This window comes from Pleurodeles waltl, chromosome 6, assembly GCF_031143425.1.
Source record: "Pleurodeles waltl isolate 20211129_DDA chromosome 6, aPleWal1.hap1.20221129, whole genome shotgun sequence".
Taxonomy (NCBI): Eukaryota; Metazoa; Chordata; class Amphibia; order Caudata; family Salamandridae; genus Pleurodeles; species Pleurodeles waltl.
The window spans coordinates 1,136,250,106-1,136,262,582 of record NC_090445.1 but is presented as its reverse complement, the minus strand read 5'-3'; the positions used below and the strand labels follow the sequence as shown (position 1 = coordinate 1,136,262,582).

Here is a 12,477-nt window from a genome sequence, read left to right as displayed (position 1 = left end):
ACTGGATCCAGCTCTTGAACAGGAAGTAATACAGGATATCTAGCTTGAAGATTATTTAGGAATTCACTGCCTATCCCTCTCATTGTAGTTTGACTGGAGACACAGGTTCTCCAACTGGGAAGAAGGTAGGTCATGACACAGAAAAGGTAAATGTACCTTTCTTGTAATACAAGTATTAAACATCACTCCCTCTATGACAATACCCATTCTAAACATCCTGTCGAGCATATGCTGAACTTCAACAGAGGTGTTTAGATAAATGGTTAGTAATGGTTGCTGGCGCCTTCATGGTTGAGACATTTTGGCACACAGAGACTTGCTTATCCAGGGGGGACCGTTTTAGCTTATAACGTGTTTGCATTTTTTAAGAACCCTTTTCTTGTTCTGTTGACATCTTTGTGCTATTTCAAGCCAGCTGTAACAGAGGAAAAACGTGAACAAAGATTACGTTATATAATTGTTTTTGTGTGTGGTGCAATTACCCAAAAGCTTGTAGGTGATGTCACATTGAGTTTCTATGCATTGGATGTCTGGAAATAGGCACAGACTTGAAAAACAAAAAAGTGATCAGTCAAATCTTAATGGCTTTACAATATTTCAAATAGTTACTTTTATGCTTGGGGTATTTTGGCAAAGAATGTCAAAGGCTCGGTGATTTTGACCACAAACTATGTGCTACCAACTGTGGTATGGTTCAGTTTGAATACCAGCAATTTTTGATCATTCAAAGAATGAAGAAGCAAAGAAACAAACCTAGCAGCCAATAAGTAAGGGCCACAATTTCAGACAGCATGATGAGTCAAACAGAGCATTCTAAACGTTATGGGGCCTATTGACAAACTGCATTTGAATAAAACCTGAGAAAAGAGACAATAACAGAGATCCAGCCACAACTGAGGGAGAAGAGAACATGTTTGACTTTATAAATACAGGACACAATGAAGAATCCGTTGGGGGGTCGGTAGCAGACAGAAAGAGACTTTTACTTCTCCTAGTTCTTTCACCTCACCAGTCACAGTCTTAATATAGCCTCTCTGTTCCTTGTTTGGATTTGTCATCAGAGTTACCAGTTTGAGAACATTCAGCCTGAAGCCGTTACATTGCAGCCCCTCCTGCTTTCATTTATTATATTTTTACTGCTCTCCGGGGTTTGTAATCTGCTCAAGTATTATGTGGCTGGAAGGGGAAGAGAACATTGCTTCCTAGGGTACATGATTTAGTAATTGACTCCCTGATTTCAGAGAAATGGTCTTTCACCCGTGACCTTGTGTCTTTCCTTCAGATGGTGTCCATACGCTGACATGTGCACTGATGCTGTTGAACACAGATCTTCACGGCCATGTAAGTAGCATTGAATACACAAATATTGCTTTAACTTTGTTTGACCTTAAATTCGCAGTTGGTGTATACACACCATTAATTATGTGAAATTACTTTATGTTATACCTGTTATACTGGGCTAGACAGGGGAGACTTGCGAACCAGTCAGACTTGCCTTCATGTCTTGAATTTATTAGTGAAACCTCCCATTCACAGCCCGCAAATATGATTATTTTGTTACAGAGTTCTTAGTATTCTGATGGAAATAAAAATCCTCATGGTGAATAGTAGTTAATATAAAAAAAAAATCTTCTTTCCAATATGTCTTCTATACAAGGCATTGATTTAGAAAATCTGCTTCAGGCCTTTTGATTTTTTTTTGTAAAATATTTTTTATTACGTTTCGTACATGGATAAACAACACAACAAACCCATCTCAACTCTAAGAGGAATGTATTTGAGCATCTGTTTAATAATAACCAATCCCCCATATTAGTTCCAGGCTGGACTGCTTCAAACCCTGGCTCCCTGATATACTGCCATGAAAAAATTGTTGTCCAGAGATATTCATTTTTGATTTGCGTTTTTGGATCATTAGAGAAATAATTTAGCTTAGGTAGACATTGCTGATCCGGGACGAATTTTTGTGGATGACATTTTTAAAAATGGCGGATGTGTTGCAGTGATGATGTAATAGTAAGGAAACAATGAGACCTACATACTCTGTGTTGGTGTCATAACTTAGGTTTTAGTGGTCAAGTAATCTTATAGAGACAGAAAATAACTCCTCGGAGCAACCCTTCTATCATATTCTAATATGGTGGCTATAATAGAGGAAGAAGAGACATATCTAGTAACAAACAAATAATAATGATGTTTTATGTATACACCAAACAATGTTTATGATCTGAATATGAAAATAATGTTTATCACTCCTGTTTTAGACAGATTTTCATAGTTCACTATTTATTTGTTTCCGCATTCGCTCATGGTACATTTGCAGAATGTTGAACATTTTAGAAGAGCATATCGACAGGGTCATTTTTTTGTAGCACAGGTTTTGCAAGTACATGTATGTGTAGGTTCTGTGGGTAGAGGCTTTAGAAATTTCATAGATTTTAGCACACCATCAATATCTTCCCAACCAAATTTGCACGTTTCTTTCTCTACACATGCGTGATCCACAACATTTACACATCTTGTGATCAAGTAGAATGCTCCTTTAATGTGTCCATGCACAGAATATGATGTTGGTGGGAGGTCACTTAGTGGGATTGATCTCTTGAACTCACTGTACCGAAGATTGTCAAATGTGTGACAATCAGAACTCGTTTTCCACACATGCACAAGGTATTTTTCTCTGTCCTTAAAGTCACATTCTTCTTCTGTCTCATCAAATTCTTTTAGAAACTTCACAAGTTCAGCAGTTAAAGCTCCAAGCTTTGTTCCAATTTTGCTCATAGTATCATCACCTGTAAGAATATGTGCCTTGATAAGAACACTGGGCATCTCTGGGTCAAGTTTCTTGTGCAGAATATTAAGCCGGATTAAGTGTCTTTTCTTGCCTGTTCCATAATGTATCCATAACTCTGACAATCTTTGACTTATGAACATTGCAACAAATCTAAGTAACACAATAATAACATCTGTGTCATTTAACAGTACAATGACTCGATTGGAACCATATCGAACAGCCCACTCAACATATGGCATAACTTGAAGGTCAGCTTCTTACAATTTGCTGATAAGTTCTTGAACAATATGGCCCGTACCTTTTGAATATCTCTGCAGGCAACAACTCCTCATTGACAATCATTCCATTTATGGTCCCTATGGTCCATTAATTTTGAATTTGTCATCTCACTGAAAACATTGCAAATAAAAAAGACTTCATGGTAAACTATCTGCCACTGAGCAACATATTCACTTTTACAAGTCTTACCAGCAATTTCCTTGGAGCTTTTCTGTGATCTCTGCATAGTTTCAGTTTCGTATCTGGAGCCACAGCATTGAACCTTCCCTCTTTGTCGTTCACCACAAAATGTCTTAAGATGAGGTTTCTGCAGAGGTATGTTTTTTCCACCTGTACCTGCTTCTCTCTTTCCTAATACCAGGACCCATATCTCACGTAGTTTATGCAATCAAATTAGTGAAACACAGTAATCAGTGACTCCACAGTCTTCACATGCATCTCCCAATCAGCTTCCTGATCAGCATTTACCAGGTTTTTCACTAGAGCTATCATGTGTAAAACGTTCTCAGTACTTGAAAAGTTCTGATTTTTCTTCACAATCTTTAACAAGCTCTACGACAGCTGCAGCCGGTCCTGTGAGGCTGAAGGGCAACGCCCCCCACCTTCTGCCCCTCAAGAACAGTGTCTGTCAGGCTGAGCAAAGGTCAGCCTGGCAGACACTCTTCATTTACAGGTCAGGCAGCCAGGAGTTAGACTTGTGCTATTTGCGCAGGCTCCCGGCTACCTGAGCTTAACTTTGGTGGGCTGAAGAAGTCATAGCCCTGGGGGTGTGACCTCTTCAGCCTAGCAAAAGTGCCTTGAGGCACTCCCCCTCATGACGAGGGGAACGTCACCGATTGCTCCGGACCTGGGCGCTTCAGTTTTAAGCCCTGAAGCGCCCAGGACCGAGTATCAATCAGTGACACATTGTCACACAGTGGAATGGGGTCAGCAGTCTCACCGACCCCATCCCACTCTATGACGAGTTGGGACTGCTGCCTTCCCTCATTGGCTGACCTTCGGTTAGCCAATGAGGGAAGGCAGCAGTCCCAACACTCCTGGGACCTCTGAGGCAGAGCTGAAGGTAAATGTGTGTGTGTTTTTTTTAAATAAATGTTTGGTGCGTGCTTGTATGTTTGAATATTTGATAATGAGTGTTGTGAATGGATGTGTGCATGTGCACGTGTGAATGAATAAGTGTGAGTGTGCATGTGAGCCCCGCCCCCTTCCTAAAATTCCCAGCCCCCACTGCTCTCCAAACCTGTTTTTCAGGTTTTCTGATTTTGAACTAAGTATATTGAACATTGCCTGGCGTAGTATTGCCTTTTGAGTGAAGTGCACCCTGTGCCTTGTTCACTTCTGAGATAGGATATGCAAAAACTAATATGTCATTCTTGTTCCAGAAAGCATTCCAACGCAATGTTTCTATAGCCTCAGATATGATGAGCATACCTTGTTACGAAAGAACATAATGAGTTCTGCTCAATAATGATTGGACAGTTTTGCTTCCAGAGATTTTAGCCTCAATAAGTGCATCCTCTATGCCTCATCCACTGAGATAATTTCCTGCATACTGCAGCGCAACTATTGTCATGTGGAAAATGCCCATCTCTGGATAAAGATCATCAAATTGTACTAGACTGCTCATAATAATGTCAGCTAAAATAGGGAAAACACCTTCATCGCAGCAAAGTATTAGAATAGGCTGGTCTTCAAGCTGAGCACACACATTTTGGAAATTGTTTAGAGCGGTGTATACTGTTGCATAGTTTGTGACTAGAGATGGTATAACTGGTAAAAGCCCAACCTTTTTCAGTCGTGCGGTATTCTGGGAAGTCAGAGGAACTGGCTTTTCATCATCCTTCAGTCCTCACCGAATAAGCAATATGATAAATTCAGTTAAATCAGCCCTGCGGACCGCAGCATCAGGTAGAAGAAGATCGCTGTCCTTAGCCACTTTGAAACTTTCTGGTAGCCTTGGACGTGTTGATGGCTTATAGTAATTTTGCAAATGTTGGCAAGTTGGGTTATAAATTTGCAGCTTTGTTTTTGTTTATGCCTACAGCTGACACAGTTTGTTTTCCAGCAGCTACTTAATTGGGACAGTGTTGAAAAGGCACTGTGGCAGCATCAGGTGTGCTGGATGTTTCAGACAAAAAAGAGCTGTATTAAAATTCAAAATTATCAAGAGGAGCAATTGTAAATCTTTTCCTGGAAAAGTGACTTGGAAGAGTTGTGCTGCCGGATTAACAAGATTTTACAGCATGAGCTGCTAACAAGCTTCTGCTCGTACTATGTCATTATACCTTGTTGATACACCAGTCCTATTCATTGAAGTGATTAGCTCTCTACTTTTGCACTGTCATAGCTTGCATGGGCAGTCATCATGTGTAGCTGTGTTTTCTTTTTGCCGTGATGTAATTCATAAAACATGATTTGGAAAAGACAGTACATTTGCACAGCATAAGCCTGTCGGTTCATGTGATTGTCTTCAACGTCTTCGCTTATATCTTCAAACCTAACATCATTGTTGTTGACTTCTGTTACAAACTCAAGAACTTAAGTTTCTAACAGTTTTACTTTGCTGATATTAAACAATGATTTTAAAAAATGCGCCACCAGATTCAAGCTAGCCTAGCTGATGAAGAGTGATACCCTGAAAAAGGTCCTATGCTTGTTTCCGGTCCACGGAGGACCTGGCTTGGCAGTTCGGGCTGGACTGTTCCCATGGGGAATAGGGTCAAGACTGATTTGCATATGGCTGGGTCCAAACTCAGGTGCGTGGTGAGCAAAAAAAAGTGTATTAAACCTAGATCTTTGTGACTGGGGGTGAATGTTTGCACTGTTCAGCATTCCGTCCATCATCTGTTCTTTTTGCATTTGTCGCCCCAAGTGGTAAGGGTATTCCCAGATTTGTGTCCCCTGCTCACTGCACCACTGGTTTCAAGCGTGCCTAGCTGATGAAGGGTGATACCAGGCGCAGCCCGTCCTTTAGGACTAAGGAGCCACGACCCCCCCCCCCCACACACACACATACCTTTTGACCCTCATGAAGAGTGCCGGTCAGGCTGAACAAAGGTCAGTCTGACAGACACTCTTCATGTTCAGGTCAGGCAGCCAGAATCAGACATGCACGATTTGTGCAGACTCCTGGCTGTCTGAGCTGAGCTTTGCTGGGCTGAAAAGGTCACAGCTCCTGTGGGCGTGACCTCCTCTGCTCAGCCAAGGTGCCTCGAGGCCCTCCCCTGGGTGACGAGGGAAGCATCACCCATTGACTTCGACCTGGGCACTTCAGGTTTAAGCCCTGAAGCGCCCAGGCTGAGTATCAATCCGTGACACCTCGTCACAGAGTGGGGTGGGGTCAGCAGTCTCACTGACCCCATCCCACTCTGTGACGAAGTTGGGACTGCTGGCAGCAGTCCCAACCCTCATGGGACCTCCGAGGCTGAAGGTAAGTGTGTGTGTGATCTTTTGAAATGAATGTTTGGTGCGTGAATGCATGTTTGAATGTTGATGAGTGTTGTTAATGGATGTGCGTGCATGTGTGTGTGTGTGAAAGAATGAGTGTGCTTCCCGCCCGACCCCTCCCTCCTAAAACCTATGGCGCCACTAGGAGATACCCTGAAACCGGTCCTAGGATGTTTGTTTCTGGTCCAGGGAGTACCTGGCTTGGCAGCACAGGGTGGACTGTTTCCACGGGGAACAGGGTCAAGACTGGTTTGCATATGGCTGGGTCCACACTGGGGAGGCATGGTGAGCAAAATAACAATGGATTAAACCCAGATCTTTGTGACTGGGGGTGGATGTCTGCATTGTTCAGCATTTGATCCATCATCTGTTTTTTTTTTTTAAATGTTGAGACAACATCAGGCATTCTTGTTGACTCCCATGATTTGTAGAGCTCTCGGGCCTCACAAAATTTGTCGTTAAGTCCAAAATCTAAATCTTTCAGGATGTTTCCTTAAATGATTCCTACTGATTCTACTGCATCTTGTGATCTTATTTTGGCAGCAAGAACTTCAGGAGTCAAATCAGCTGAGAACACCATAGGTGGCTCATTCTTTTTGTTAGACTGACAAAAACTAATTCTGTCATCGTACATTCTCATTGACCATTATTGCTCTAGTCTCACTGAGTGTGAACCCATAGCCAAACCCAAGAGTGGCTTTAAAACTTAATTTGCTTTTTCAAAAAGTGAAAACTTGACTGAAGGCTGGCTGTTATTTTGCTGCTTGGAGCTCATTGTACATCCATATTTTCCGATGTATGCACGCATACAGTTTGTGTGGGTATACATATCCACTACAAATACATTCACTTCGATGTTTAGATCAGCTTCTCGGCTGAAAACTTCATCTCAGAAGAAACTAGCTGCAGATAAAAACATTTTGCCATTTTAGACTCACACACTCTGTACTTTGTTCTTTCCTCAATCCTTTTGGCCCTTGTTCTGGCTAAACCACAGAGAAGACATTGAAGATCCTCTGCTTTCTGATCAGTTGTTAGAGGTGGAGGAAGAGTAGCCATTGATCTTCTAAGTGGATGGGCACTGGATTTGGTTGTTGTCGCTTTCTCAGAAGACTGGGATTCTTGTTGTGATTCACTGGTTTCTACTGTTTTTTTGTCCAGGCTTTTATCCATTGCGTACAACTTGTAGCACTCGTTGTTACAATGATAAAAATGTGATCCTCTTCACATATCAGCTTCAATCTTTAGTGAACTTTGTCTTCCAATATTTCGCAGCATCTCCAACTCTCTTCTGTCCATCAGGAGTTGATGTTAGCTTTTTTTCAGATTAGTTTGGCATATGACACATTTTTCTTTGTTGAAGGAGTCCCCAGATTTTGTAGTTAGCAACACTCTGTCAGGGGAGTGAAGATCCTCTACCACCACCTGCTTTGCTCATGTTTGCGAATTTGAATCAACAGAAAACCTGAAACAAAAACAATATAAAAATAAATTGTCAATACGTTGGCTAAAACACATCATTAAAAAGCCTCCATTTTAGAAAATGGCAGAAGGGCTGCTCTGAGGAGTTATTTTCTGTCTCTATATGACTACTTGACCCCAAAAACTATGTTTCGATACCAAAATGAAGCATATAGGTCTCATGGTTCATGAAATATTCCATCATCTCTGCAACACATCCGCCATTTTTTTAAATGTCATCCAGAAAAAAATCGGCCCGGATTAGCAATGTCTACCCAAGCTAAATTACTTGATACCAAAACACAAATCAAAAATGAAAATCTCTGAACAACAATATTTTTACACAGGTATATCAAAGGGCCAGGACTAATCTCGTCCTGCCAGAGTATTAGATGGTGTATTCCCAACCCTCCGATCTCTTTTGGAGCCTGTCACCCTTCTTTGTTTTGCAACTCAGCCTCTCCTGTACCCTCTTCATAGCACATCTCTTGCAGCCATTCATAGGCCTTATATTTTGTCAAATTTACGGGAGAGCCCCTCACTTGATACACCAATATCGCAGCCCCCAAGCTCCAGTCCATACCATCTTCCCATTCTCTTAGGGTCAGTAGCAACCTCAACCCCCACTATTAAGGCCTTAATTGCTGTTTTTTTGTTTGTTGGTTTTTCGTTTGCTTTTGTGTTGCAAATTATTCCTTGAAATGTTCTGTGATATTTTGGATGTATTATCTCGCAGTTGTAAATATGCCACCTCTGAGTTTTATCATTAATAAATAAAATGTTTTATTATGTTGTAAAACTAACTAAAGAAAGATTCTCTGGATTTTTCCCTCATTTGTGGTGCTTTCTTAATTGTGCCCTCTGTTTGCAACGATATTCAGTTTTATAACTTATATCACTTTTGGACTATCATCCTTTGCTTCAACCTACATTTGCATGGTACGTGCAGACCCCATTTCATCATAGGCTTTTGTTTCCTGTGCATCTTGCAAGATTGCTGTGGAGTGCACTTACATAAATAATGCCAAGGCTAGCAGCGTTGGCACTTACTGCAGTTGTTAATGCTGAAACTCAAATTGCAACATCTGCTGTATGTCAGAGCAGCTAATGGATACCTCGGTCTCCCACCAGAGATCCGGTGCAAGGGGAAATGTGGTCTTTAATAGCATTTATATCCAACTAGACCAACATAGACCATGGTATCACCATGGCTAAAATAATTGCAATTGATGTTTTAATATGGATACCTAGGGTCTGATTATGACCTTGGCGGAGGGGATTTCTCTGTCCCAAATGTGATGGATATCCCGCCCACTGCATTACATGTTCTATTATATCCTATGGGACCTGTAATATGGCGGACGGGATAGCTGTCACATTTGGTACAGAGTAATTCCATCCGCAAGGTAGTAATCTGATCCTTTATGTGCTAAGACCACATATCTATACAGTAACAGCTTTTGATCTCTGCTATTGTTCGTGCTTACAGGGATTGCAATTAATCTGAAAGTGTCAGCTTTTACAAGCTTAAAAAACAGCAAACAAGATTTGATCTGTCAAACTTAGTCACATATGCTATATTCGATTTCTGACACTTGTGTAACCACTCTTTACATATATAGTGGCTTTATGGGAAGGACATATAGGTGGTCATTTTGATACTGGCGGTAAAAAAACCCTACCGCCGAGATGACAGCCACCGAAATACCACCACTGCGGCTACTATCCGTCCGGCAAATTATAAGCACTGCCAGACTTCCGCCACAAGAAGGACGGAAATCCGGCAGTGTTCATGGTGGCGGACAGTGGTAAGGTGGTGCTGCTACCACCAGCACCGCCACGCCAGTAGAACGTCACCAGCTGTATTATGACAAGTAATAAAGCCTGGCGGTGTTCTGCTGGTGGGGTGCTGCTGGCGGTAGCAGTGCCCCCTCCCTGACGGAAGACCTCCTCAACCAAGGTAAGTCAGGCTTCCGACTGGGAGGGTGGGGGGTGTTGTGTGTTTTTGTGTCTGAGTGTGTGCGTGCGTGTGTGAATGCGCCTGTGTGTGTTGGTGTGTTGTGTTGTTTGCTTGGTTGTATGCATGTGAGTGAATATGTGTTAGAATGGTGAAGTGAGTGCGTGTCTGCATGTCATTGTGATTGTGTGTAAGAATGTGTGCGAACATGTCTGGAAGTATGCATGTATGAATGAGTGTATGCCAGTATGAATGATTGGGTGTATGTGTGGTGCGTGTCTGCGAGTGTTTGCATGTATGGGGTGGGGGGTGAATGAGAGGATCCGAGGGGGTGTGTGTGTTTGGATCAAGGGTGGGGGTGGGTCTTTGGATCGGGGTGGGGGATGTATTTGAATGTCAGGGTTGGGGGGTTAGTGTGTATGGGGGTGGGGTGGCTTTGGATGGAGGGGGTGGGGGGTGTCTGTTGTGTATTGGCAGGAGTGGGGGAGCCACCTACCGGTGACAGGGAAGGAATTGCCTGTCATCGGTAGGACCTACACCATGGTTTTTGTGGCTTTGCTAACGCCACAAAAACCATGGTGGTAGGCAGGCTCATAATGCCGCGGACGGTACTGTGCCAGCTGCCGGGCTGGAGATTGACATCTCCGGCCCAGCAGCTGATACCGCCATGGCGGTATGAGTGGAGAAGTGGCCGGTTGGCTGCAGCCAACCTGCTATTCTCATAATGTGGCAGTATGAACGCCAGCCTCTTGGCGGTACTACGGTCACATTAACATTCACCGCCAGGACCATAATGACCCCCATAGTTTGCTGCTGTGTGCACCGGGCTCTTTCCTGGGAGTCGGAAGGTGGTGTTAGTTTGGCATGGTTAGTGTTTAGTGGCCTTCCATGGACTGGTCTTTAAAAAAGCACTGTATGTTTTTCAACAAGAAATAATTTTGTGGACCCATCAATGTACAATGCAGACGGAAGCTATGGTTCTGAGAATAAACACCAGAATCAGAGATCTAGTGCTGTTTAGAAAGATTGGAAAGGGGATAAGACACCCAATTTCTAATTGTATTTGTAGGTCTCACTTCGAGACAGTTTTCACTATCTGATATTGAAGGTCTGTTGTTTATTATCGAAGGCATATTCTATATTATCCAAGAGGTATTTTAACTAATGCATTAAAATATATACACATAATGGGCATTGGGTCTACACCTCTCGGTTGGATGGCTTTCTTGTCTGTCTTATTTCCCTGCTTCCAATTAGATGTCTTTCCTCACTATTCTTTGTTTATCATGCCGATATAGGTTTTCCTTTTTACTGTTTTTTGATTGATGACTTGTATCCTTCCCCTGCTTGCATTCAGGGAACTACTCGTCTTTCCTATCAACAGTGCAAGCTGTCCGGTGGGCTTACTAAGAACTTATAGTGGGCTTACAGCCCACCATTACTTACTGTTGGCTTGATTTATTGTCACACTCATTTGCTTGTTCCTTATTTGAGGGCTTACTTTTCTCATCTTGGGTTGCCCCACCCCCCGCCAGTAGGCTCTTCACCATCCTTCCCACTGTCTGATTTGTATCCTTCCATTGCTCACTTTTAAGGAATTATTATTTTTTCTTTTTTGGCTAAGCAATCCCCTGAGTTTGCATGTATTTTTCAGTTGTCTCCTGTGTGTGTTGCTCTGCCCTGCCAAATTCTCCCTTCATGCTCTGGATTGCTCTCTCTCTTGTGCTGCTTGCTCTCATTTGCTTCTCCACCTCCAAACTCCCCCATCTGTGCTCCTTTTTGCGGTCTCCCTCGCATGCTTCTCCCCGCCCCTCTGTGTTGCTTACTCCCTCCTGTTCTGCTATTCCTCTGCTTTCTCCACTCGGCTTTCTTTTAGTTCCATCACCTGGCCCCCATTGCTTCCCACACTTGCTCCCCTCCCCACCACTCCATTGTCTTCCCCACTGCCACTGTGTCATTTCAGAGTCGCACGGGTGCATTTTCTTATACAGCAACAGTTATGCGCACACCTGCAAAATGATGTGGTTAGTGTCCGTTTTGGTTGCATCATTGCAGCGATATTCAATTTGATTTTTATTTTGTACGGTGCTGTACCGTAATAGCCAATAAGTAAGACCTACTATCTTTTGTGAACACTTTTTATTTTATTTTTCTAACACTCCACCAGAGTGCATGGGTTTTCTTGCTCTCAACCTCGTATGCTGCTTTGCCCCTCACATTCCTTCTTCTTGATTCTAAATGTTGTTTCTTTCACTGGTGTTTTTTTCTTTAATTTCCTCATGATACATGTGTGCCTAAACACTCATTGCGCTAAGAAGCGATGCAGAACAACATTGGCAAAAAAGCCTCAGTAAAGCCAATAGGCCTGCGTTGCTTTTACAAGACGAGACCAGTCAGCTTTGCCGGTGCTTGTTTGTTGTAGCTGGTTATGTTTTACACCAGTTGTGTTTTTCTTTGAGATAATGTGGACAGGGTCGTCTTTAGTTACCCTTTGCTCATTACTTTATGTAAAATTGTGTTCAAAAGATCTTTCTGTTTC

At 42.6% G+C, this 12,477-nt stretch overlaps 1 protein-coding gene across 2 annotated transcripts in view; it reads left to right on the top strand.

Annotated features, from left to right (window-relative positions):
- The window catches only part of PSD (pleckstrin and Sec7 domain containing), an 841,983-nt gene that overhangs the window by 495,340 nt on the left and 334,166 nt on the right, over nucleotides 1-12,477 (top strand). For both annotated transcript variants that reach the window (XM_069240342.1, XM_069240341.1), the window contains one exon: nucleotides 1,283-1,341. In XM_069240342.1, the coding sequence (XP_069096443.1) occupies nucleotides 1,283-1,341 (59 nt within the window). The remainder of the gene's footprint in view (nucleotides 1-1,282; nucleotides 1,342-12,477) is intronic.